The sequence below is a fragment of the Mus caroli genome, unplaced genomic scaffold (assembly GCF_978045245.1).
Source record: "Mus caroli unplaced genomic scaffold, Mus_caroli_1 scaffold_4, whole genome shotgun sequence".
In the NCBI taxonomy this organism is placed as follows: domain Eukaryota; kingdom Metazoa; phylum Chordata; class Mammalia; order Rodentia; family Muridae; genus Mus; species Mus caroli.
In genome coordinates this window covers 154396940-154419189 of record NW_028227259.1, presented here as the reverse complement: position 1 = coordinate 154419189, position 22250 = coordinate 154396940, and the positions used below count along the sequence as shown (strand labels likewise).

General features: G+C 46.5%; 1 protein-coding gene and 1 pseudogene across 5 annotated transcripts in view; both read right to left on the bottom strand.

Annotated features, from left to right (window-relative positions):
- Fry (FRY microtubule binding protein) overlaps positions 1 to 22250 on the bottom strand; it is a 382592-nt gene that overhangs the window by 228348 nt on the left and 131994 nt on the right. For 2 of the 5 annotated variants that reach the window (XM_085837472.1, XM_085837474.1), the window contains exon 1: positions 4688 to 5109. The exons of the other annotated variants lie outside the window; for them this stretch is intronic. In XM_085837472.1, the coding sequence (XP_085693598.1) occupies positions 4688 to 4757 (70 nt within the window). In that variant the 5' untranslated portion in view covers positions 4758 to 5109. Of the gene's footprint in view, positions 1 to 4687; positions 5110 to 22250 lie in introns of those variants that run through there. 5 annotated transcript variants of the gene reach the window in all.
- Positions 20761 to 21311, bottom strand: LOC147005417 (large ribosomal subunit protein eL31 pseudogene; annotated as a pseudogene).

Here is a 22250-nt window from a genome sequence, read left to right as displayed (position 1 = left end):
ATGCACTTGGGTACACTAGCAAGCATGACAAGTAGCCATTTGTCCCAAGTTTCTTTTGGACCTGACAACTACCACCTCCACTCCGCCTCAACAACAAAGCCAGCAATGGATCCCTTGCTGCTGGAGAACAGGGATGCTGGCATAGGGTACTGTTCTCATTAGGCTTATTAACCGCTTCAGCAGAAGTGACCCTGTGGCCTCCGAGGGTATGCCACTGCCAAATAGTGATGAGCTACAGGGACGTGCAGCCTCTCCCATGCCCAATAAAGACAACAGTCCTTCGTCATTCCTCCACCAAAAGGACCAAATGTTGGCATGTAGCTTAGTGGTAGAACATATGTTCCACTTGTATGAGTCCCTAAGTTCTAACCTCAGCACACACACACACACACCACAGACACCCCCAAAATTTTTCTGTACTTGAACTGTACCTATTGATAGGTTCAGGCAACTCTATTAATATTAATTTTCCACATCTTTACTCTGATTCTATAAAAGGTCTTTCTCTTGGAGCCTTTGAGGCTCACCTGCCATATATTTACACACCAACACTAAGTACAGCTCATTGTACTGCCCATGATTTCTTTGGCCCAGCAACTAATGTCATCAAGCCAGCATTTCTGTGCTGAATAGATTTTCTCTCTCCCCTGTCCCCTGCCCCTGCCTCTGTCAGTGAAAGGGTCTCACACAGATGAGGGTAACCTTGAACTCCCTATCTATCTGCCTCTACCTCTGAAGTGCTGGGATTACAATCATGAGCCACCAAGCTCAGTGGATATCGTCCTTATCCACAGAACTAACTCACTACTACACCTGGGAATCCTGACTCCGGTTCTGCTGACGCACACAAGTTTCCTTAGAACAACCTTAGCCATGTTGGGGCACACACCAATCTCTACGCAAAGAGGTCATTCAGTTCTTCCAGAGCTGTTCACTGTGTGGGGAGTTCTAAGGCCCTGGAAGATTGAGTGAACATAAAGATGTCCTCAGTGGGCAGCAAAGGCTGGCTAGGTTCCAGGGGAAGGGTGCACATCGCCCTGGAAGGAGCCAGGTGATTCTGAATATGCGCCATGCAGCTCATTGGGCCAGTGTTCCCTGGGCGCCATAGCGCGGTTAGCAGCACAAGGAAGCCATTTAGGCTTTTCAGACTGACGACCAGTGAACCCCACACACTCACTCTCTGTCTATGTAAACTTCCCTCCCCTGCGAGGGAGCTTGAAGCTAGCCATTCCAAACTTCGTCTGGAGTGATGCTAAAGGCCAGAGCAACTTCCTGCCACAGAGACACTCCCAAGCCAGCTCCACAGAGCTCCACATTTAAGGAAGGGGGGGGGGAGGAGTTGATAGTGGTTGAGATAAAAAGGGGGGGGTGAAGGGAGGGGGGCTAAGTTTAAAAGTAAATCCGAATTGCCATCTCTCCTTAGACTTTTCTTGCCCAGGGGTGAAGTAAGTGTTGACTATTCATAAAATAATCCACCGAGGATGCCAAGGCGCACGGAAGAAGACAATCTAGGCCACATTTTAAGTTTAGGTTCAGAAGGCAAAGGAGTGCCAGAACACATCTGTGTTATTTTAGCATTTATCAGACATTCTCGCAGTGTACTAGATGTTGTCCTAAGTGCTGTGCCTGAACACCCCATGCCTATGAGGCACCCACTACTTCTGCTTGCTTTTCACAGACGAGGAAACAGAGTCATTGGCTAATTGATGGCCACCCAAGCACAGGCCCTAGAAGACTGGCGGCAAGCCCCTCTGGCTCTGTGACTCGTGGTGAGGGACTGCCAGATTATGGGGTGGAGATGGGAACAGCCAGGGAAGTGGGAATAAGTCCCCGAACTGCAGAAGACAGAGAGGAAAAGAAGAGAGAAGACAGGAGTGCAGGGGGTAGGGTGGAAGTGGGGGGGGGGGAAGGAAGGAAGATTAGGAGATGATATTAAGAAGACCAAAGAATATTCTCAGTAGGGCTGAGAAGACCGTGGCTGTGGCCACAGACACCAAGGACAGCTAATGGTCAGCCCTGGAAGGAACACCGGGACAGTTGTCCAAGAAAGTTAGGGAAAAAGCTACACGGTGAGTCTGTATAAGAGGAAGTGACATTTCCAGACATCAGGCTACTGCAAGTCCTTGCTTCATTCAAACCGAACGAAGGGAAAGCCTGACAGGATGGGTGTGGTGTGTGTGGTGCCACAGGGGAAAAAAAAAGTGTCTGAAGCCACCAAGTAGAAACTAATTCATCTCACCAGGCAGAGACCAGTTTGCTTAATTAGCTTGTTAATTCTACTGATGAGACAAAGATGTAAGTATATAGTGACATTTTGCCCCACAACGTGCCCTTTCTCTATCAAATGGAAACATTAACCCATCAAAGTTTATGACGTCATCTTTCCCTTTACTACTGCCCAGCAGAAGTAGTCAGCCGTAGCTGCAGAGTTTGTTTCATTGCTTTTTAATTGCCGCGCTTGTGTAAATAAGCACCACCACATAATTAGGGGGCTGGTTCTCCATTCAGGTATGTGGGCGGGCACCCTCGGCTTTCCAACCTGGCAAGCTGGGCATGCGCAAGCACGCGGTGAGCTGCTTGCCCCTTGGTACATCCTTTCAGCCAAGGTTACACTCATAGGCGAAGCCCCGAGGCTCCTGTTTTCCACTTTGGGTTTTGTACAGGCAAATTCCTCTCTCTGTTCGCTACTGGAAAGGTGTAAAACTTAAGAGATGAGAACTGTGCCAACCAGGCTGGGGCGCAGGTAAGAGTTACAACAAGCTCAAAAGGGGATAGGCCGCTAGTGCGACTCCCTTTCCTCTTTTAAGAAAGGGGTATAAACCATCCAGACCTGCCCCACCTCCAAGAACATTTGGATAATTACCACCTTCAGTCTCTCGAAATAAAGGAATTAAGACACCTGCTCGGGGCTCTGTCGTAATTGTCTCTTCCACATACCCCACAGCCTGGCATGTAGCAGGGTATTCAGTAAATCTTTCCTGAATGAACTGGGGGGATTTGAAATTATGTCACAGATACTCTCGAAGTTGAGATGGACAATAATTTTGAATCATTTCTTGGTGTGGGGATGCTGGGAGAAAGTAAGGAGTTTAAAGAAGGTGAAGCAATTACCTGTCCTGTCACTGGGAGACAGACAAGAAGAGAAGATTTTAGAGAAATCCCTCTAGGTATTGTACAACATAAAGCATAATTTCCCATCCCGAGGCACGGCAAAACCGGATAGAAAGAAGCGGGCTGTGGACTAGTCAAACAAGCTTAAAATCCATATCCTGATGTCACACTTGTAAGCGGGGTATTTTGTTGTTTGGTTGTTTGTTTTTCCATTGAGATAAACTGCTCTCTAGAGTGTCCAGTCTGTCAAATTATTTTCATTAATCAGAGGGTCGCCAGACAAAGGAAGATTCGTCTGTGAGTACGGAGTATCCGGAAAATGAACCCAAGTTAAAAGATTTATGGCTTCAACAAAGCAGCAGCACTACTCCCAAATGGCCTCCCGCTTGTACAGAAACACTCCAGACAAGCCCCCTACTGCACAGTGGGGCTCCCTGAGCTGGGGAAAATGGCTTCTGTGGAGATCATCCACAGATGCAACCCCCAAATATCTTTGGGCAGGCGCTTCAGCTTTCTCAAAACAATCTAGCCCAAGTTCTCTTGCCTACGTTTGTTTACATAAAAAGGATTTTGGGCTACAGGTCATTCGGCACCCCTCAGGATTCCAGGCAGGTTAATTAGTATATACCCAATAAAATATAGAAAATAATTTTTAGAAACAAAATTTTAATGCAAAACAGTCGAGAGTGTCTAAAAGAACTGTCAGTCTTTTGGCACAAAATCAGCTCAAAAGCAGATGCATCAATAAGACTCTGTTTTTAAAGTGTGCAGGAAAATGCAAGGTATCCCTGAACATCTGAAAGGCCTCATTCTGATTTCTAACCCAGACCCAGGATGGCTTAGAGGTTGCCTTTTTGAAATAGTGAATTGCTAACAATTTTTATATAGGTCCGAAATGCAACTTCAGAACCATATTTTTATAGCCTTAAGGAACCATCTGGGTCAGAACCATACTTGTTTACATTTCAGAAGCACGCTTGTACTAGAGCAACTGAGATCTCTAGAAGCTGGAATGGATAAACAGCCTTCTGAACACCATCCACAGGTACCAGGGATAGACCAAATGGATCTGCAGACCAGTCTATGCCTAACAAAGATGAGTCTTAGGTTTTGGACTTCCAAGTAGTTTTCCCTCTTCAGACAATACCCTAATAAGACAATTACAAAGTACTCTCTACCTTGCCACACCCCTTCGGTTAAGCTGCACTTCACAAAATATTTAGATGAGGCCTGAACACAGCAAATAAACACCAGGCAGGCAATGCAGCCTGGCATGCCGAACCTGCCCTCCCCAGAGTCGGAGGGGCCGTATCTCTGGAAATTCTAAGGAAAAAAAAAAATCTATAATTCTATTGCAGCCTTCAAAGTTAAGCAGGGATAGTTCAGACACTGACGTTTTTGATTTTCACAGCAGATGGAGAGAGAGAGAGAGAGAGAGAGAGAGAGAGAGAGAGAGAGAAAGTTCCTCAGCTCACAAACGTATGTGTCCAGTTGAGATATGATTTCTCCAACCTTAGCAGCATCCAGAAAACAAAACCAAAAAAAAAAAAAAAAAAGCATATTTTCTATCACTCACCGTTACTCCAGGATTTCAGTAAATATTTGATACTGATTTCAAAGAAGCCGGAATCCTGCTGGCTGGCCATGTCTGCCTCATACAAAGAAGCCCCTAGGACTGGAAGCTGCAGTTGGAGGAGCAGGTACCGGGCGTGGAGATGTGCCTGTCACAGGTTAGTGATGTAAGCGAGGGTCAGAAGCAAACGGCCACGCTCCTCATTTAAAGGACACCGGGAGAGGGATGCTCAACCTCTTCTCCTCTTCCTCCTCCTCCGGGGCCAGGGCTGGCTTCTTATTTGCTGGGTGCTGATCTCCCTTGCAAGCCTTCAGAGGCAGAGGCCTCAGCCGCTTTCATTTCAGAGCTGACATAAGCAGCAATGCCTGCCTACTGCCTGTGGCCGCCCACATGCTCAACCACAGCCAGGTATGGTGGCAGAGTCCCCACCCGCACTGTGAGCTGCTGCTGCACCGGGGTGGACGGATGTCTGGGCCTCCTGGCTGCCCACCCTGCAGCCCCCCGCTGAGGGATGGACTGAAGCCCCGCCCCCCAGCCCCTTCCTTTCTCAACCTGAGCTCCCACCCAGCCTCCACCTCCCAGCTCGCTAGGGGAGGGACGAGGAGGAATTTGCCAGCTGCCTGAGGCTCCTCGGTGCAGAAAGGTTGGCAGGCGGCAGCCCCGGGTGTGCTCGGCTGCGATTTCCCCTTGTGTCTGTCCCTGAAAACACTCAACTGCGGCACTCTGCGGTAAGCCAGCTGCACCCTTGCATTTGGAAGCAGCGGCGTTTGGGGAGGGGTGTGTGAGTGTGTGTGGGTATGGGGGGTGGGGGGGGATCTGTCATCGCTGCAACCGAGAAGCCAGACGCCTGCCTGGCCTTTCCTTCCTTCTCTGGGATGTGCAGACGGGGATCCGCATTTTGTGCAATACAGGCTTTTTGCGGGGCACCCTAGCCCCAAAGCCTGAAGGGAAGGAACACATGCTTAGTCGGCTTGCCTAGCAAACGCCCGAATTCCACCATGGACCCGTTTCTTCATGTTGTCATTTCTAAGACTCACACAGACCAACACACCTTATTTCATAATCATGAAGGAGCTAGGATGCAAAGGCATTAGGCGCCTGCCTTCTCCTTAATTCTTGGTATCATGTGTCCTGATTTCAGTCAGCTTTGTTTCTCACAACTAATAGGCTTAGTGGAGGGATTAAATAAGGGAATTGTATTTTGACAACGATGGGCAGCCTTCTGTCAGGTGAGGTTTGGCCAGCCATTTCGAAAGCCACTGGGCCCTCTTTTCCTCAGCATATTTATGACTGGAAGTTTCCAATAGAATGAATTATAATGTAGTAATTATTTAACGCCCCCCCCCCCCGGCACACAAACATACAAATTCCATCCTCCAGCCAACACATAAACAAGACTTCCTAGTTCCTCTCCTAATTCATTCGAGAAATGAAAGGACAGTATACTTTTTATTTTTTTTCTAGCAAAGAACTTTAAAAACCAACTAAATGCCACTTCTAGAAATGTCCTGGTTTACCTGCAAATGTGGATACACTACAGGATACACTCCTACACTCAGGAAGGGTTTCAGCTTCCTGAAATCCTTCATCAGGCTGAGGTCTCCCTAATTCACTTGCATACTTCAGTGATGAGTTCATTTTTTTTTTTTTATCAGCTGTACTGAGAATGTATGAGCTCTATGTAAAAGATAATTGGAAAGCTTTCCTTCAAAAAATATCCATTAATAACTGGGTTGGCACTCTCCTATCTTACACAGCACTGAAAGAACAGGCCACAGGGGTACTGAGAAAAATGCTACCATTGGCTCTCCCGGGGGCCCCAGTCTCACCTGGCACCAGCTAGCTTCACTTGCACTGAAGCCTAAGGAAAATTATTAACTTTGCTAAACCTTGGACCCTCATTTTTACAGTGGGCATACTCAATGCACCCATTTATACAGTGGGCATAATCAAGGCACCATTTCCTTGCACACAGCACTGTCATATTCCATTACTTACTGAACCAATAGTAATAGTAATTAGTGGGGGAGAGCAGGTTGTGATAAGCCAACAAGCTACTCTATATCGCCACTATAAATATTTATGGTTCCTTTGTTTTTGAGACAGGGTCTCTCTTTGTCTCCCTGGCTGTCCTGGAAATGACTATGTAGACCGCCTGACTCTACCACCTAAGTGCTGAGGTTACCGGTGTGCACCACCACACCCAGCCTTAAATACATAAACTTTTTACATCTTAATTTGGGATTTGAGAAGGGGCTCTGATGTTCTTGAGGAGGACAGTATCCAGCATCCCCAACCATCAGTAACTCTGGTTGGGGGGGTGCAGCGCCTTCTTCTGGCCTCCACAGGTTCTGCATGCATGGTGCACAGATACACATGCGGGCAAAACACTTGTATACATAAAGTAGAAATGAATAAATCCTTTAGAAAACTCCCAACACGGGCTTTTAAAAAAGTTTTCGTTGGTGCTCTGAACCTACTTCCTGGTCACTCCATGCGTTTCAAAGGAAACGATGATAAAGGCTTAAAGCTAGTTAGGAGAAAAAAAATGGCATTTAGTTTTCCCTGTGAAGAGTGAATTGGCTGTTCTGTATCAGGCCCCACGCTTTTATTTTAGTAAGTGGACATACATCCTAAATAAACAGAAGAGGCCTTCTGCTCTGCGCAAAGTCTGGCCCATCAAAGGGAACGAAACCTGCTGCAAGCTGGGACAAGACCAGCTTCCTTTGTCCAGTTTTCTTGGGGAGGGGCACATTAAAAAAAAATACAAAAACAAACTGAAGGCACCTAAACTACTTTGAAGTAGAACAATAAAATCAGAATGTGTCCCTGGCTTGCTCCCTGACTTCCACTGTCATGTAAGACAGCCTATAGCTATCTCAGTTCTCACGTCCCTAAAAGTCCTGAGCCGTCTCTCTGGAGACAGCGAACAGGTGCTGGGGGCTGAACAAAAGATAAGAGGGGGAATGATGGAGAGCAGCCAGAAATGAATGGTTTCAAAGAGTAGTGTGTGTGTGTATGTGTGTGTGTGTGTGTGTGTGTGTGTGTGTGTGTGAGACAGAGACAGACAGACAGAGACAGACAGACAGACAGACAGATAAAAAAAAGTCAGAGGAGAGAGAGACAGAGGCAGAGACAGAGGAGAGAAAGAGGGAGAAAGAGAGACAAAAAGAAAGGCAGAGACAGAGGCACAGAAGAAACAGAGGAGAGAGAGAGAGAGAAAGAAAGATGGAAATAGACAAAGACAGAGGAGGGAGAGAGAGAAAGAGAGACAGAGACAGAAAGTAGCCTGAGACAGGGGCTAGCAACTGATGAGAGCATCTATGTTTATAGAATATAAATTCCTTGCTAAAATGCACATTTTAAAACCATATTTAATCCTCACTTCAAACCTGCAAGATGGGGAGGGACTAAGATTAGATGAGAAAATTGAGGTTTTAAAGAAATATAAGATGAAAGTCACCTAGCTAATAAAATGTATGTCTAGCTCATTTAGTCACTCATTGTTGATAAATCATCGTCACCATCATCTCCACCACCACCACCACCATCATCATCATCACCACCATACTTCCATTATCACCACCACCACCACCACCTCCACCACCACCACCATCATCATCATCATCACCATCACTTTTAATTGTAAACCAGATTGAGGGGCAACTTCCTTAGAGAATGTTCAGGGAAGAGACACCTAGAATCCATGATAGTTGACAGCCTATTCACTGCCCACTTCCCTGTTTTTTCCTGGTTGAAGAATTGTTCCCTGGAGCTTTGCAGTACCCCAAGGAGCCTAGAGAGAGATGCCACTATTCCTCAGAGTAATCTGATCCACTGTACAGGTTGTGTCTCTCCAGGGACCCCTGACCCACAGTGGAGGTTGGACGGCTGTTGAGAAAATTCCAGCCAGACGCTGCTCTCCATGTGAAGGGTGGAAGGCTCTTCCTACCCTGCTGTGGGATGGAGCCAGCTGAGGACGCAGTCCAGGGGCAGCACATGTATTTTATAACCAAGACACGGGTCTGGACAGGTGGGTGTGCTGGGTGGCACGGAAAGAACAAGTTTTCCGAGAAGGGGGTGATCAACATGACCCCAGAATCCCCACTTATGAGGTAACAGTGCAGGATAAGGCTGGTAAAGGGTGCTCAGACTGAGTCTCAGAACTGATGCCACCCTCCCCAATCCCCTGTCACAACTGTCTGCTTCTCTCATCTCCCCCCTCCTATTCATGCCTACTGAGGGTTATCTGCTCGGTATCAGAAGCACAATTGGGGGCCACCAAGATGGCTCTGCTGAAAAAGGTGACTGCCACCAAGCCCGGTGAGTTTGATCCCTGGGACCCACGTGGTGGAAGGGAGAACCAAGTCCCACAAGCTGTCTTCTGACTTTCATATATGTGCCATAGCATACATTTGCACATGGACACACAGACAGACAGACAAATAAATGTGACAAAAGTGCAGCGTGAAGCCGGGCATGGTGGCGCACGCCTTTAATCCCAGCACTCGGGAGGCAGAGGCAGGCGGATTTCTGAGTTCGAGGCCAGCCTGGTCTACAAAGTGAGTTCCAGGACAGCCAGAGCTATACAGAGAAACCCTGTCTCGAAAAACCAAAAAAAAAAAAAAAAAAGTGCAGCGTGTTTACATTTTAATTCATAATTTATTTATGTTTTCCTAGCATTTTTTGAACAATTTCTTGAGGCTAAAATGGTGGTCTTCAGAAGTAAACTAGGACGCCAAAGCTAGGCCGTCTGGATGCTTGCCTACCTCTGAAGCTGTTACTCAGTGGTTTCCAAGCTTGAGATGACAGGGCTGGAGTGGAGTATGCCCCCTTTCCCTGTGGACGGGTGTAGGTGAGGACCATGAGCTGTCACCATCACCGAGTGTACGCTCACATAACAAACGTTAGGCAGAGGAACCCAAAGAGACCAAACCACAAAGGCTACATCAGCAAACCTGAAGCCACCGAGAGCATGGTATAGTCCCATGATGACACATGATCTAAGAGCTGTTTGGAGGGGCCAGTATGGTGGCTTGCCACTAACCCCTCTAACTCAGGATGCAACCCCAGAACCCACAGGGACAGAGGAAAGAACCAACTTGTATAGGTTGACGCCTAACCACCAAATGTGCTATATAGTGTGTACATGTCCACACAGACCAACAAATAAATGCATTAAAAACAAAAAACAAAAAACAAAAACAAAAACAGGGGCTGGAGAGATGGTTCAGTGGTTAAGAGCACTGACTGCTCTTCCAGAGGTCCTGAGTTCAATTCCCAGCAACCACATGGTGGCTCACAACCATTTGTAATGAATCTGACGCCCTCTTCTGGTGTGTCTGAAGACAGCTACAGTGTACTCATAGAAAGAAAGAAAGAAAGAAAGAAAGAAAGAAAGAAAGAAAGAAAGAAAGAAAGAAAGAAAGCAAAATAAATAAACACCGAGGAAAATTAAGTACCTCCTAGACTGAGTTAAAACATTGTGAGCTGATCTTAGTGATGACAATTTCAGGTTTCATTTTGCTGAGCTGGGGAATCAAACTCAGGGCCTCAGAAGTACCAGGCACGAGGTTCCCCAACTGAGACATAGGCCCAAGTCATCATTCTTCTTCACAGAGTGGGATGAAAAAGAAATCTCACCAAGAGAAACCCTAAGAGTCAAGTGTTACAATAAACAATACAATTTTCTCTGACCCATTTTAAACGCAGCGTTTGCTGATCTCTCTCAGACCTTGACTGGGAGGACCCCTGCGAAAACATCCACCAGAGGAACCTGTTCCTTAAGTCCCCACCCCTCAGACACAGAACCGCTGGGAACCCCCACCCCTCAGACACAGATGCGCTGAGAACCCCCACCCCTCAGGCACAGATCCGCTGAGAACCCCCCCACCCCTCAGGCACAGAGCCGCTCAGAACCCCCACCTCTCAAGCACAGAGCCGCTCAGAACCCAATTTGTGAGTGTGGAAAACACTGACCTCATTCCGCTCCACAGCGAATAATTTTCTCCCCCCAGTGGATTGAAATACATTTAACTTTTTTGAATGCAACAGAATTTCATTAAGGCAGAGTTAGTTGTTGAATGGATTCAGACACAAACAAGGAAAAATCATGTTTCCTAAAACAGCTTTCATTTAAAAGATAGCAGTTTTAAATCCCTTTTTACCCAGCTCCTCTGCAAAGGCATTTTAGAAGGAACCAGGCACCGGGACAGATGAACTAGATATGGGTCCCGCACACAGGGAAATCTTCCTAAGCAGAAAGCAACAAGGGACCCTTAGAAATGCCAGCAGAAAACAAGGGAGCGCGAACCACCTCATCCCCTGCTCAGCACAGGGACCAGCCCTCCAGATGCCATTGCCACCCAAGGTGACAGGGGGACAGTTACTGTGCACTTAACAGCATCAGGCCACATCATGTCACAGAAACAAAGCTGAATCAAAGACGCGGCTCCTAGCACCTTAGACTGGCCTGGGACTAGCATTAGAACACACTGGAGTTGTGGTACCAGCTACCTCAGGCTTCTACTCTTAGAAAGGAGAAGCAGGCCTCTCCATAGACTCTGCTCAGATACTGAGCTGTGAGTTTAAGAAAAGATACCCGGGGCTGGTGAGATGGCTCAGTGGGTAAGAGCACCTGACTGCTCTTCCAAAGGTCCGGAGTTCAAATCCCAGCAACCACATGGTGGCTCACAACCATCCTTAACGAGATCTGGTGCCCTCTTCTGGAGTGTCTGAAGACAGCTACAGTGTACTTACATATAATAAATAAATAAATCTTTTTTAAAAAAAAGAAAAGATACCCATAATCTATGAGTTAGAAAGAGGGAGTGAGGCGCCATATGCCAGAGCCAAGTCCGTGCTGTGTACACACAGCAAAGTCCTTACTTATTTCCTCGCCTATTTTCTTGTCTGTCAACAACGTGGATCGCACAGACCTGCCAGCCAGTGAGCATTTAGATAAATGACAAGTTTCAGGTACAAAATGTCCCTGTAAGCCCAGAGTCAGAGAAAGAAAAGCAAGAGGAAGGGGTGCTGCCTGCTGCAGAGGGAGGGGCCCCTGACATGTTCCCCTACCCCGCCACGCCCCCCTGCTGGCTACCAAGGTAACTTTCATGGACCAATCTACACCTGTGTATCTGCAGCTTGTTATTTATTTAAAATTTTATCTCGTATGTATAGGTATTTTACCTGCATATACGGGTGCATGTTCACTATGTATATCCAGGGTCTAAGGAGTCCCGGAGAGGTCACTGGATCCTCTGGAACTATGGCTACAGATTGTTGTGAGCCACCATGCCAGTGCTGGAAACTGAACCTGGATCCTTGGCAAATGCAGCCACTCTTTCCAGCTCAGGTATTTGAACATGTAGTTCAGGTTGGTGGTGCTGTTTAGGATGGTTATGGAATCTTCAGAAGGCACAGCCTTGCTGGAGGAAGTACGTCACTGGAGGCAGGCTTTGCGAGCTTGTAGTTCCGCCCACTTCCGTTTCCTTCTGTTTCCTGTTGTGGTCTCAGATGTGACCAGCTTCCTGCTCCGACGGGTGGTCCCGCCATCATAGTCTCTAACCCTCTGGAACCATAGTGTTATTCTAAATAAGCTTTCTTCCTTAAGATGCTTCCGGTTGTTGGGCGTGGTGGCACACGCCTTTAATCCCAGCACTTGGGAGGCAGAGGCAGGTGGATTTCTGAGTTCGAGGCCAGCCTGGTCTACAAAGTGAGTTCCAGGACAGCCAAGGTTACACAGAGAAACCCTGTCTCGAAAAAACAAAACAAAACAAAACAAAACAAAAAAAATGCTTCCGCTGTCGCATTTTATTATGGCAGCAGAAAAGAAAGCAATACATGCTCACATTACACATACCCAGTGATGCTTTTTTTTCTGCATGTAATCACGCGTTTACAGTGACCTACCAACAAAGGCTGAAAAACCAGGGATTGGGAAGCTTCGCTCTGCTTCTGATTTGGTCCTGGTGCTACACGATCCTGGGCAAATTATTTCTTCAAAATCATCTACCAGTTTCTGTATTTGGGCTGACATTTGATTTTTTTCATATTTGGAGGGAGGAGCCAGAGTTAGAGGAAAACAGAGTAGTGTGTGATGAATGGCATCAACCCACCTTCTCGATGCCTTCCGGATAAGGCAAGTGTTAGAGGTATCTGTGAAGGTTACACACACCGGCGGGAAACGCAAAGCTGGGGGTCGGTGGGGGCGGGGCGCGAGAAAGATAAATCAATATTGAAGCAGGCAGGTGGTTTACCCGCCTTGTGATCAGCTTGGAGGAAGCGATAGAACTAGACACCACGGAACTCCTATTAACCCACTGTAGAGAGAAATAGCTAAAGCCGGGCTATTCTTACTGAGCTTAAGGAGACTGAAAGTGAAGCAGACAGTGTCATTCACCTGGAACCCACACTCTAAAAAGAAGAGCTATGGCCACCTCTCGAACCACTGACTCTACCTTCAGAGTCAGTGACTCTACCTTCAGAGCCTCCCAGTACATAAATGAAGCTTCCTGGTGCTGAACCCCACTTCCCGTCTTTTAGACCGTGATGTTGAGCCTTAGGACAGTGGGTAATAGAAATGCTAGGCAGGGTTTGGACACACTGGGGAGCATATGTTACTGACAGGCCAGCTCTGGAGGACAGAAAGTCTTAGACACATGTTTTTAGAAAGGGTGGGACATCCCCAACCTATGTGAGCAGACAGGCAAGGCTTTGTGTGGGAGGGTGGGGCTGTCAGAAGCTGGACCAGGGAAGGCTGCTGCTCCTGAGAGAGGTTCCAACTGCCAAGCTCAGTGGCAACAGAGTCAGAGGGGGAGAGAGAGAAATGGGCTTTGCAGACAGGCAGGCTGGGTGAGGTCACCCAGAGAGGCCCAAGGAAATGCCAGGGTAGGGCCATGATTCGGTCCCTCAGAGGCATTAGCCAGAAGAAAACACACATTCAGGGGCAGACCTTACCCCCTCAAGCCACGACTATCTACCTACACCTTTGACCTACTCTTTCTCATCCATGAAATGCTCAAAACGCTCTCATTTACGTGAAGCCATTTCATCATCTCAAAGGAGAGTTTGTGGGTGGGAAGGCTTGCACTCCCAGGGTGCTCAGTGCTCCATCAGGAAAAGAACCAGACTTGTAAGAGAGCAGGGGTCAGCAGGACTGCGGTGGTGCGCACTTTTAATCCCAGCCCTTGGGAGGCAGAGGCAGATAGATGTCTGAGTTCAAGACCAACCTGAGTGACAGAATAAGTTCCAGGACAGCCAGGACTACACAGAGAAAACCCCTGTCTCAAAAAACCAGAGAGAGAGAGAGAGAGAGAGAGAGAGAGAGAGAGAGAGAGAGAGAGACCTTCTCTTTGACACCTGGTCACAGGACTTTCAGTGTTCAGTTTAGGGACAGGCTTTGAGTGCCCTGCTCTGTAAATGGCTATCCATCAACTCCAGGAATGTATTAGTGGTTTGCCTGAGTTTTATCCAAATGTCATTCCCACCCCTGGATAAATACAGGATGGGCGGCGACTACAGCCGGAGAAATACTCCACCCTGCTTCAAGACCTATTTTCCACCTTCTTTTTTCTCCAATTAGCTTTTTTCCCCCCCCTGCTTTGAAATTCTGTTTAGATACCAGCCTTGTCTACGAACCCTTCCCTCTGCAGAGCACTTTTTGCATACAGTTTTCATTGTGTTGATTAAGACAGCCAGTAGCTAAAGACTAAGGAAAGGTCAGAGATGTGGCCTCTGATTAGAATTCTCAGGAGGAAGAGCCTATGGCAAGCCTTTCTCATAATGAGGATTTTATTAATTATAAGGTGAGTTTGCAACAAACTCATCAGTCCTCCCTCCGATGTCTTTTAATCTAGTGTTAGTGGTGAGGAAACCAGCATCAAACTTAAGCGGAAATGACTGCCTTCGCTGCCTTGAATACTATTCAAATCAGCCCTCAGCCTTGATGTGACCAGTGATACCCAACATAGCAGCAACTGCCACTCTAAAATCTGAATAATTAGCTAAGCATAAGTGGGAAATTGATTTCGATACCATGTTTTCTTTAACCCAGTATGCTACATTACCACTCCAGTACGCACTAGGTATAAAACTTATTGGCGTGACATTTGATTTCTCTTAGCATTAAATATTTAAATATGCCGTGTGTTTTACAGCACTTCTAAACCACATTCCAAGGGCACGTGTACCAGTGGCTAATGGCTCCCTTCTTTGACAGACCAGTTCTGGAAGGCTCTCAAGTACTTTTGTGCTGCAAATCTCTGTGTGTGTGTGTGTGTGTGTGTGTGTGTGTGTATGACGTGGGTGAGGGTTAGGTGCTCTATGGATGTGTTTGTGTGGTTTCATGCATACATGTGTGTGCACGTGTACAGAGGCATGAGGTTGACCTCAGGTATCTTCCTCTATGGTTCTCCAATTTATTTTCTGAGTGAGGCAGGGTCTGTCATCAAACATGGAGCTCACTGTTGGCTGGCCAGTGATCTCCAGGGATCTGCTGGTCTCTGCTTCTGGAGTGTTGAGGACCCTGGAGTCAGGAGCTGAGGCAGAGACCACAGAAGATCGGTGTTTACTGGTTTGCTTCCTCTGGCTTGCTCAAGTTCCTTCCTTATACAGCCAGGCCTACCTACCCAGAGATACAGTGCTCACAGGGGCTGTTCCACATCAATCAGCAATTAAGAAAATGTCCCATTGACATGCCTACAAGCCAGAGTGACCGAGGTGAGCCCCTCTCTTCCCGAGTACGTCTGGGTTCACACCATGTTGACAAAAACTAACCAGCACAGTCACAGATCTTATAAACTCATTTATAAGAAATAGCTGGGGCTGGAGAGATGGCTCAGCAGTTAAGAGCACTGGCTGCTCTTCCAGAGGTCCTGAGTTCAATTCCCAGCAACCACATGGTGACTCACAGCCATCTGTAATGGTACCTAACGACCTCTTCTGGTGTGTCTTAAGATAGCAACAGTGTTCCCACATACATAAAATAAATACATAATTATTAAAAAAAAAAAAAAAAAGAAAGCCGGGCGTGGTGGCACACGCCTTTAATCCCAGCACTCGGGAGGCAGAGGCAGGCGGATTTCTGAGTTTGAGGCCAGCCTGGTCTACAAAGTGAGTTCCAGGACAGCCAGGGCTATACAGAAAAACCCTGTCTTGAAAAACCAAAAAAAAAAAAAAAAAAAAAAAAAAAAAAGAAATATACAGAGAACCAGGGAAGGATGTAGGGAATCTGGTTTGTAGGTATGGGGGTTTCTTCCCAGAATGATGGAAATGATGGAAATATTTGGGAGCATAGAAAAGTGGCAGTTGTATGGGGTCAGGAACACATAATGAGTGGCTGGCATACCACTTTGACAGGGACAACTGGGCCACTTCACCTCACTAAGGTACTCTCTCTGGGGAAGGCTAGTCACCAGGTGCCTTACCATTTGCATCCTGCCCTGAGGAGCTGCCCTATCTCCACCTAGTGGCAAAAACACCTTGTGCCAGGTTCCAAGACACTGCCTGCCTGCCACACCTGGGAGGAGAACCATTATATAAAGTAGTGGTTCTCACTCAATCTGTGGGCCATGACTCTTTGGGGGGGGGGGTAGGAGGTTGCATATTGCATATCCTGCATATCAAATAGTTACAACACAATTCATAACAGTAGCAAAGTTACAGTTATAAAGTAGCAATGAAAATAATTTTATGCTGGGGGGGGTGTCACTAGAACACAAGGGACCATATTAAAGGGTCACAGCATTAGGGATGGTGAAAACCACTGCTCTAAAGTCAAGCCAAAGCCGACACTGTCAGTGGGATGCCTGTCTCCTAAGAGTCTAGATACTGAATAATGACAGCCAGTGGCTGCTCTGGCAGGACAGAAGTGTGGCATCAGCTGACCTGGCAGGACGGAAGGGCGGCTTCCAGTGCTGCTGCTCACACAGACTCAACCCTCATAGGGGTCTTCTGGGATTGATTTAGCTGCCTGTGCAATGAGCACAAGCTTCCCCATCATGGCACTACCACAAGGCTAATAAAGGACAGACCAAGAATCACAGCTGGAGAGATGGCTGGAGAGATGGCTCAGTAGATAAGAGCACCGACTGCTCTTCCAGAGGTCTGAGTTCAACTCCCATTCCAGCAACCATATGGTGGCTCACAACCATCTGTAATGGGATCTGATGCCCTCTTCTGGTGTGTCTGTGTCTGAAGAGAGGGGCAATGTATTCACATAAAATAAACCTTTAAAAAAAAAAAAAAGAAAGAAAGAAAGCCAGGTGGCCGTGGCGCACGCCTTTAATCCCAGCACTTGGGAGGCAGAGGCAGGTGGATTTCTGAGTTCCAGGACAACCAGGGCTACACACAGAAACTCTGTCTCGAACCCCCCAACCCCCAAAAAGACAAAAAAAGATGGTTTGTTCCTCCAAAAGGGCTCCTCTTGTGCCAGACTGTCGGATAGATGACAAAGATGCTGGGTACTTGAGCAAAGCGGCAGGAGTTCAGGGTTATCATGGGAAGCAGTGGAGGACGGAAGCATCAGGCATGGGGCAGAACTCAGCTTCCATCTCCCCGGTGAACTGTGTGCTGCTCCTCACAAGAGAGCAGAATGCTGCTCCTCGTTTCTGAATTACCACCATCTGGGGTGATACCTGGCACATAATGGATTCTACAACAAGATAGCTGAATAAGTAATCAATATGTAATTATATGATGTAGTCTACACGTGAGCCCCAAAGTAGCAGTTACCGCAGCTACTCTCTCAGGACTCTAAGTGCATAGATTATATCTGTTCTGGGGAACATCTTTCAGATGACCTTCCCAGAGACCTACAGAAACAACAGAAAGGTGAATTGTTTCCTATAAGCCAAGTGCTTAAAATAATTGCACAACAGGAAGGGATGTCTTATCATTAAAATATCGATCCAATGGATACAGGTTTCCAAAGTTAGCTTTAAAATTTAAACTCACCTTAAATGACACATATTTAATGCTTGGAAGTAAGGAGCCCCCAGCATGTTCTCGCAACACTTGTCAGCCCAGGCTTACTGGAACAAATCATTTAGCTGGGCTTTGGTAAAGGAGACGTCTTAAAGGGATGCTTCCCTTTCCGATAATCAGGCAGCTAATTAATACATCACAATGACTTGCATAGATGGAGAATCTGAGGTAGTTAAATAGGATGGCCAGCCACTGTGTGTGTAGTACCCACAGAGGCCAAAAGAGAGCATCAGGTTCCCCCAGAACTGAAATCCCACATGAATCCTGAGAACCAAAAGAGGCTCCCTGTAAGAGCAGCCAGCTGTCTTGACCACTGAGTCATCACGCCAGTCCCTGAATGCTGACTATTTTTTTTAACTACAAGTCTCTGGTGTCCTTTGTGCTGCCTGGCAGGGTGGTGGACAACCTGTGCCATGCTGGGCTGCTACAGGTCAAGCCTATACCCTTTGCTTCCTCTCATCACCCGGTTCCTACCTTGGGATAGCTCCTGAGGAGGGAAATGCAGGTGTGGAGAAATCTGCAAGAGCCCCTACCATGCATGCCGACCCTTATCCACAGTCTATGCTCGCCTTGAGGTAAACAACAGCCCCAGCATCCTCATAACAAGCTGTGCGATAGACTGGGAAGAGAGGGTTGAGCCAAGTGGTCCCAAGCTCTTACACTAAAATATTTGTCTAAATTCCTCTTTGGATTTCATAAAATAAGCCTTGTATACACATGCACACTTGGACAGACACAGAGACGCACACACACACAGAGAAAGAGAGAGACAGAGACACAAAGAATAAGAGGGGACAGACCCAGCCAAGAGACTTTTTTTTTCTCATAAGCTTTTAATTGATGAAAATTTGTTGTCTAGTGAAGAACGATCGGATTTCACAGGGCGACTTCCTGAGCCTCCAGTGCTGATGGGTGGGTGAGCGCTGGCCTCAGGTACTGTAGTTTTCTTGCTTTCCTTAAAGAAGCTGAGCCCAAGAGCTCTAGAGTTATAGGTAGTTGTGAGCCACCAGATATGGGTAAAGATAATGGTTGTTCCTCTGGAATACTATCGCATTAGTATGCAAATTTGTTGTATCCTTTAAAACTGGTAATGTTGTATGTTTATCAAAACACTAGTTTCAAATAAATTCCTTCATGATCTCTTGTCAGCCAACGTTTGACTTATATACAGCTATTTTTATATACCTATACGCCTGAAGTTGTTTAAAAGTGTCTTAGGTGTAAAGGAGCTTTGGGTGGACAAAATTTAAGAAATCCAAGCCAATAATACTAAAAGAAAGGTCAAATTGGACAGTCTCCAAGAGCATTTTGTATCTTCCATGTCTCTCCTGATGTGGCGTCTGCCTGTGACAAGGCTGATGTGACAGTCACGTGATCCATTTACATCCAAGGTTTCTGAATTGGAGGAAACTCCCTTTCTGTGGATTAGAAAGATCGTTTTGTGTGCACACAGTCAGAGATCTGAGGTGCCTTTTGCAAAACACTGGGTAACTAGAAAATGGGTGCGGGTCTGTTTCTGCAGGGCAGACTGAGAGAGGCTGGTGAGTGGAGACTGGTCACTAAAGCAGAGCAGAGGGTAGGGTACCCAAGGTTAGACCAGGTCTATCATTGCAGCCCGGGACCACAAAGAAGGAGCTGCTGGCCCCCCTGGGAACCTTGGCAGTGTGAAAATTGTATGTGTTCTGTTTTGCAAATAGAATTCTATCTGGTTAAGCCTGAAAAGGACTTCCTTTTCCAACCTGATGAAAGAAACACTTGAAACATGTCTGACCTTTTAAGAGTGCAGCAGATGCCCGGAAAGGCTTTTGTAAGAAATGAAGCAGCCAGAGGAGAACTGAGTTCAAAATGTAGTGAGAGACACAGGAAACAGCCATGGGCAGCTTTACTCTGATGATATTTCTAATGAGGGTCCCTTTACACAGGGAGACTAATCCCTTGGCTGTGAGCATGGGAGATATATGAATGCTAGTTTGGCAATAGCGGTGGTGCTGTTCCGACCTGTTATATGTTCCGACGGATAAATTGGATGAAGGCAGAGGTTTCACATCTGTCACAGCTGGGAATGAGGCAAGGGGTAGAAGGCACTAAAAATAGCAAATAACCTTTGGCCTCTCTAATAGACAATTGAATTCTAGAGAAACATAAAGTTAAATTAAAAAAAAAGTTATTTCAGAAGAAATGGGAAACTGTATTTTGGCCATGCCTCCTTGCTTAAAAAACAATGGAGAACCAACAAAACAAAACAAAAACAACCCCAAACCCACACCACTCAAGGTAATTTACCTCTTATATTACTGATAGCAAAGAGAATTGTGTATCTGCTGTTTGCTTGCTTACTGACAGCTTTCATCCATCCATCCATCCATTCATTTATTTATTTTAGTTTTTATTAAAACTTTATTATAAAGGACTTTCAAATAAGAACTATTATGCGGCAAGATTAGTCAGACTTAAAGTCTGTACACCTTAATAAATTTTGGTACAGTTAGAATAGCTGTGGAGGGAATCTGTTATGCACTGTGTGGAAGTTTCACCTGTCAGTAAAAGGCTGTTGGCCAATGGGCTTAGGGAGTAAACTGGGAGGTGGAAATTCTGGTATAGAGAGAGGATTTCTGGGATAGAGTAGTAGGCGGTGCGAGGGAGATTCGTGGCAGACACAGAGGAAGATGGTCTGATGAAACCGAGGACCAGCCAAACAACCATGTGGCATTCACAGAATAAAATATACGTGACATTAAGTTTCAAGAGGCCCAAGGAGTTACTCATATATAAGTCTCAGACTCGTTATTTCGGGAATTTGTGTGTGAGTGGAAAGCTCAAGGTTACAAACAGCTATTCTGAAGCTGGGGACAGTCTTCACACCGGATTCTTCTTCTTCCTCCTCTTCCTCCTCTTCCTCCTCTTCCTCCTCTTCCTCCTCTTCCTCCTCTTCCTCCTCTTCCTCCTCTTCCTCCTTTTCCTCCTCCTCCTCCTCCTCCTCCTCCTCTTCTTCTTCTTCTTCTTCTTCTTCTTCTTCTTCTTCTTCTTCTTCTTCTTCTTCTTCTTCTTCTTCCTCTTCAGTTCTGCAGCTTTATTTGATATTCAGCGGGTTAGTTCTCATCCACATTGACCATCTGTAGACTTTTGAATGTGGTAACAGGCATGTAAGTTACCAGTGCAGAGCTTGTTTGGTGAATTCTCATCCTCATTACGTTTTCTGGACAAATGTACTTGGATGCGATATGGAACATTCCTTATTCCCTTGGCCCAGGCGGCTTTATTGAGCCTGGTGTCAATGCGCACAAACTGGAGTCCCCATTTCCTTCATGGCAAACTTCCGAATTTCTTTGAGTGCTTGAGGAGCACATTTCTTGAAACCCATTCCATGGATGCACTTGTGAATTTTGATGGTGCAGTCTCATGTCACCACCTCGATGGCAGAACACCCCTTCTTCTCACCACCTGTCTTTGTAGGAGCCATTCTGCCGGGCCCAAGTTGGAAATTAAGGGCGCAAGGGATTGTGGGATGGAAAGTTGCCTAGCAACACTTCCCCTTCACACTGGATTTTACACTTTCACTATCAACTCCACTTTTAAGTACTTATCACACACACACACATGAACACATGCAGGCATACATGCACAAATACATGCACATACACATAAGTACGCGCACACACACATACACACACATACTCACATGCACACATGGCACAAATGCACGCACACTCGCTCGCATGCATGCACGCACGTACACGCACAAAATGAAAAATCAGCAACAGTGTTAAAACTAGAAAATAAGCTAGCTTTGTATCATCTTTCATGACTTGTATTTGTGCAACCTGAGAAAGAAAACAGCATGCTCTCCCTCATAAGCAAACTGTAGCCTATAATAGATCTTGTATGCATGTAAGCAAGTGTGCATGTGTGTGTACAGTGTATCAGGTGCAAAGGCAAGCCAGAAAGCATCATCAGTGTTAGCTGATGATGAAGGATGAAGTCCAGGCATCAAACTCCGATTGATTTTAAGCTCCAAGGGAGGCGGGGACAGGCTGGTCCCCTTGCTGAGACCCAATTTGTGCCTGGCAGGAAGCAGATTTCTGGCCACACTTACTGAATGCATGAAACACATAAAGAGAGGGGAAACAGCATTGAGGAACAGAGTGCTTAGAGATTCACGTTTCTCTCTGACTGCAGACTCATGTCAGTCATCGGGGCTGCGCTTCTAAAAGGTAACGTGGCCAGAACACGGGGTTGGGACCATCCCTGCCTGGCTCCTCCCATGATTCCATGTGCTTAAGCGTAGACACTTGTGCTTCCTCCCTGGATTCATATTCTGGCCAAGGTCATAAACTCCATCCTCAGAACGTGACTAGACTGGAGGACAGGGTCTTTAAAGAGCAATTTACGTTAAAAGGGGAAGGAAACTTTTTGACTGAGACAGCTGAAAGCCAGTTGTGCTTATTCAGTGAATTTATTGTTTATTGTCTGGCACCTCAGGCTGGGGGGGGGGGGCAAGATCAAGCACACAGTAGGTCTTTAGTACCTATGCTGACTGGATTAATTTCCTCAGGATAATGAGTCTCTCATCACAAAGGTA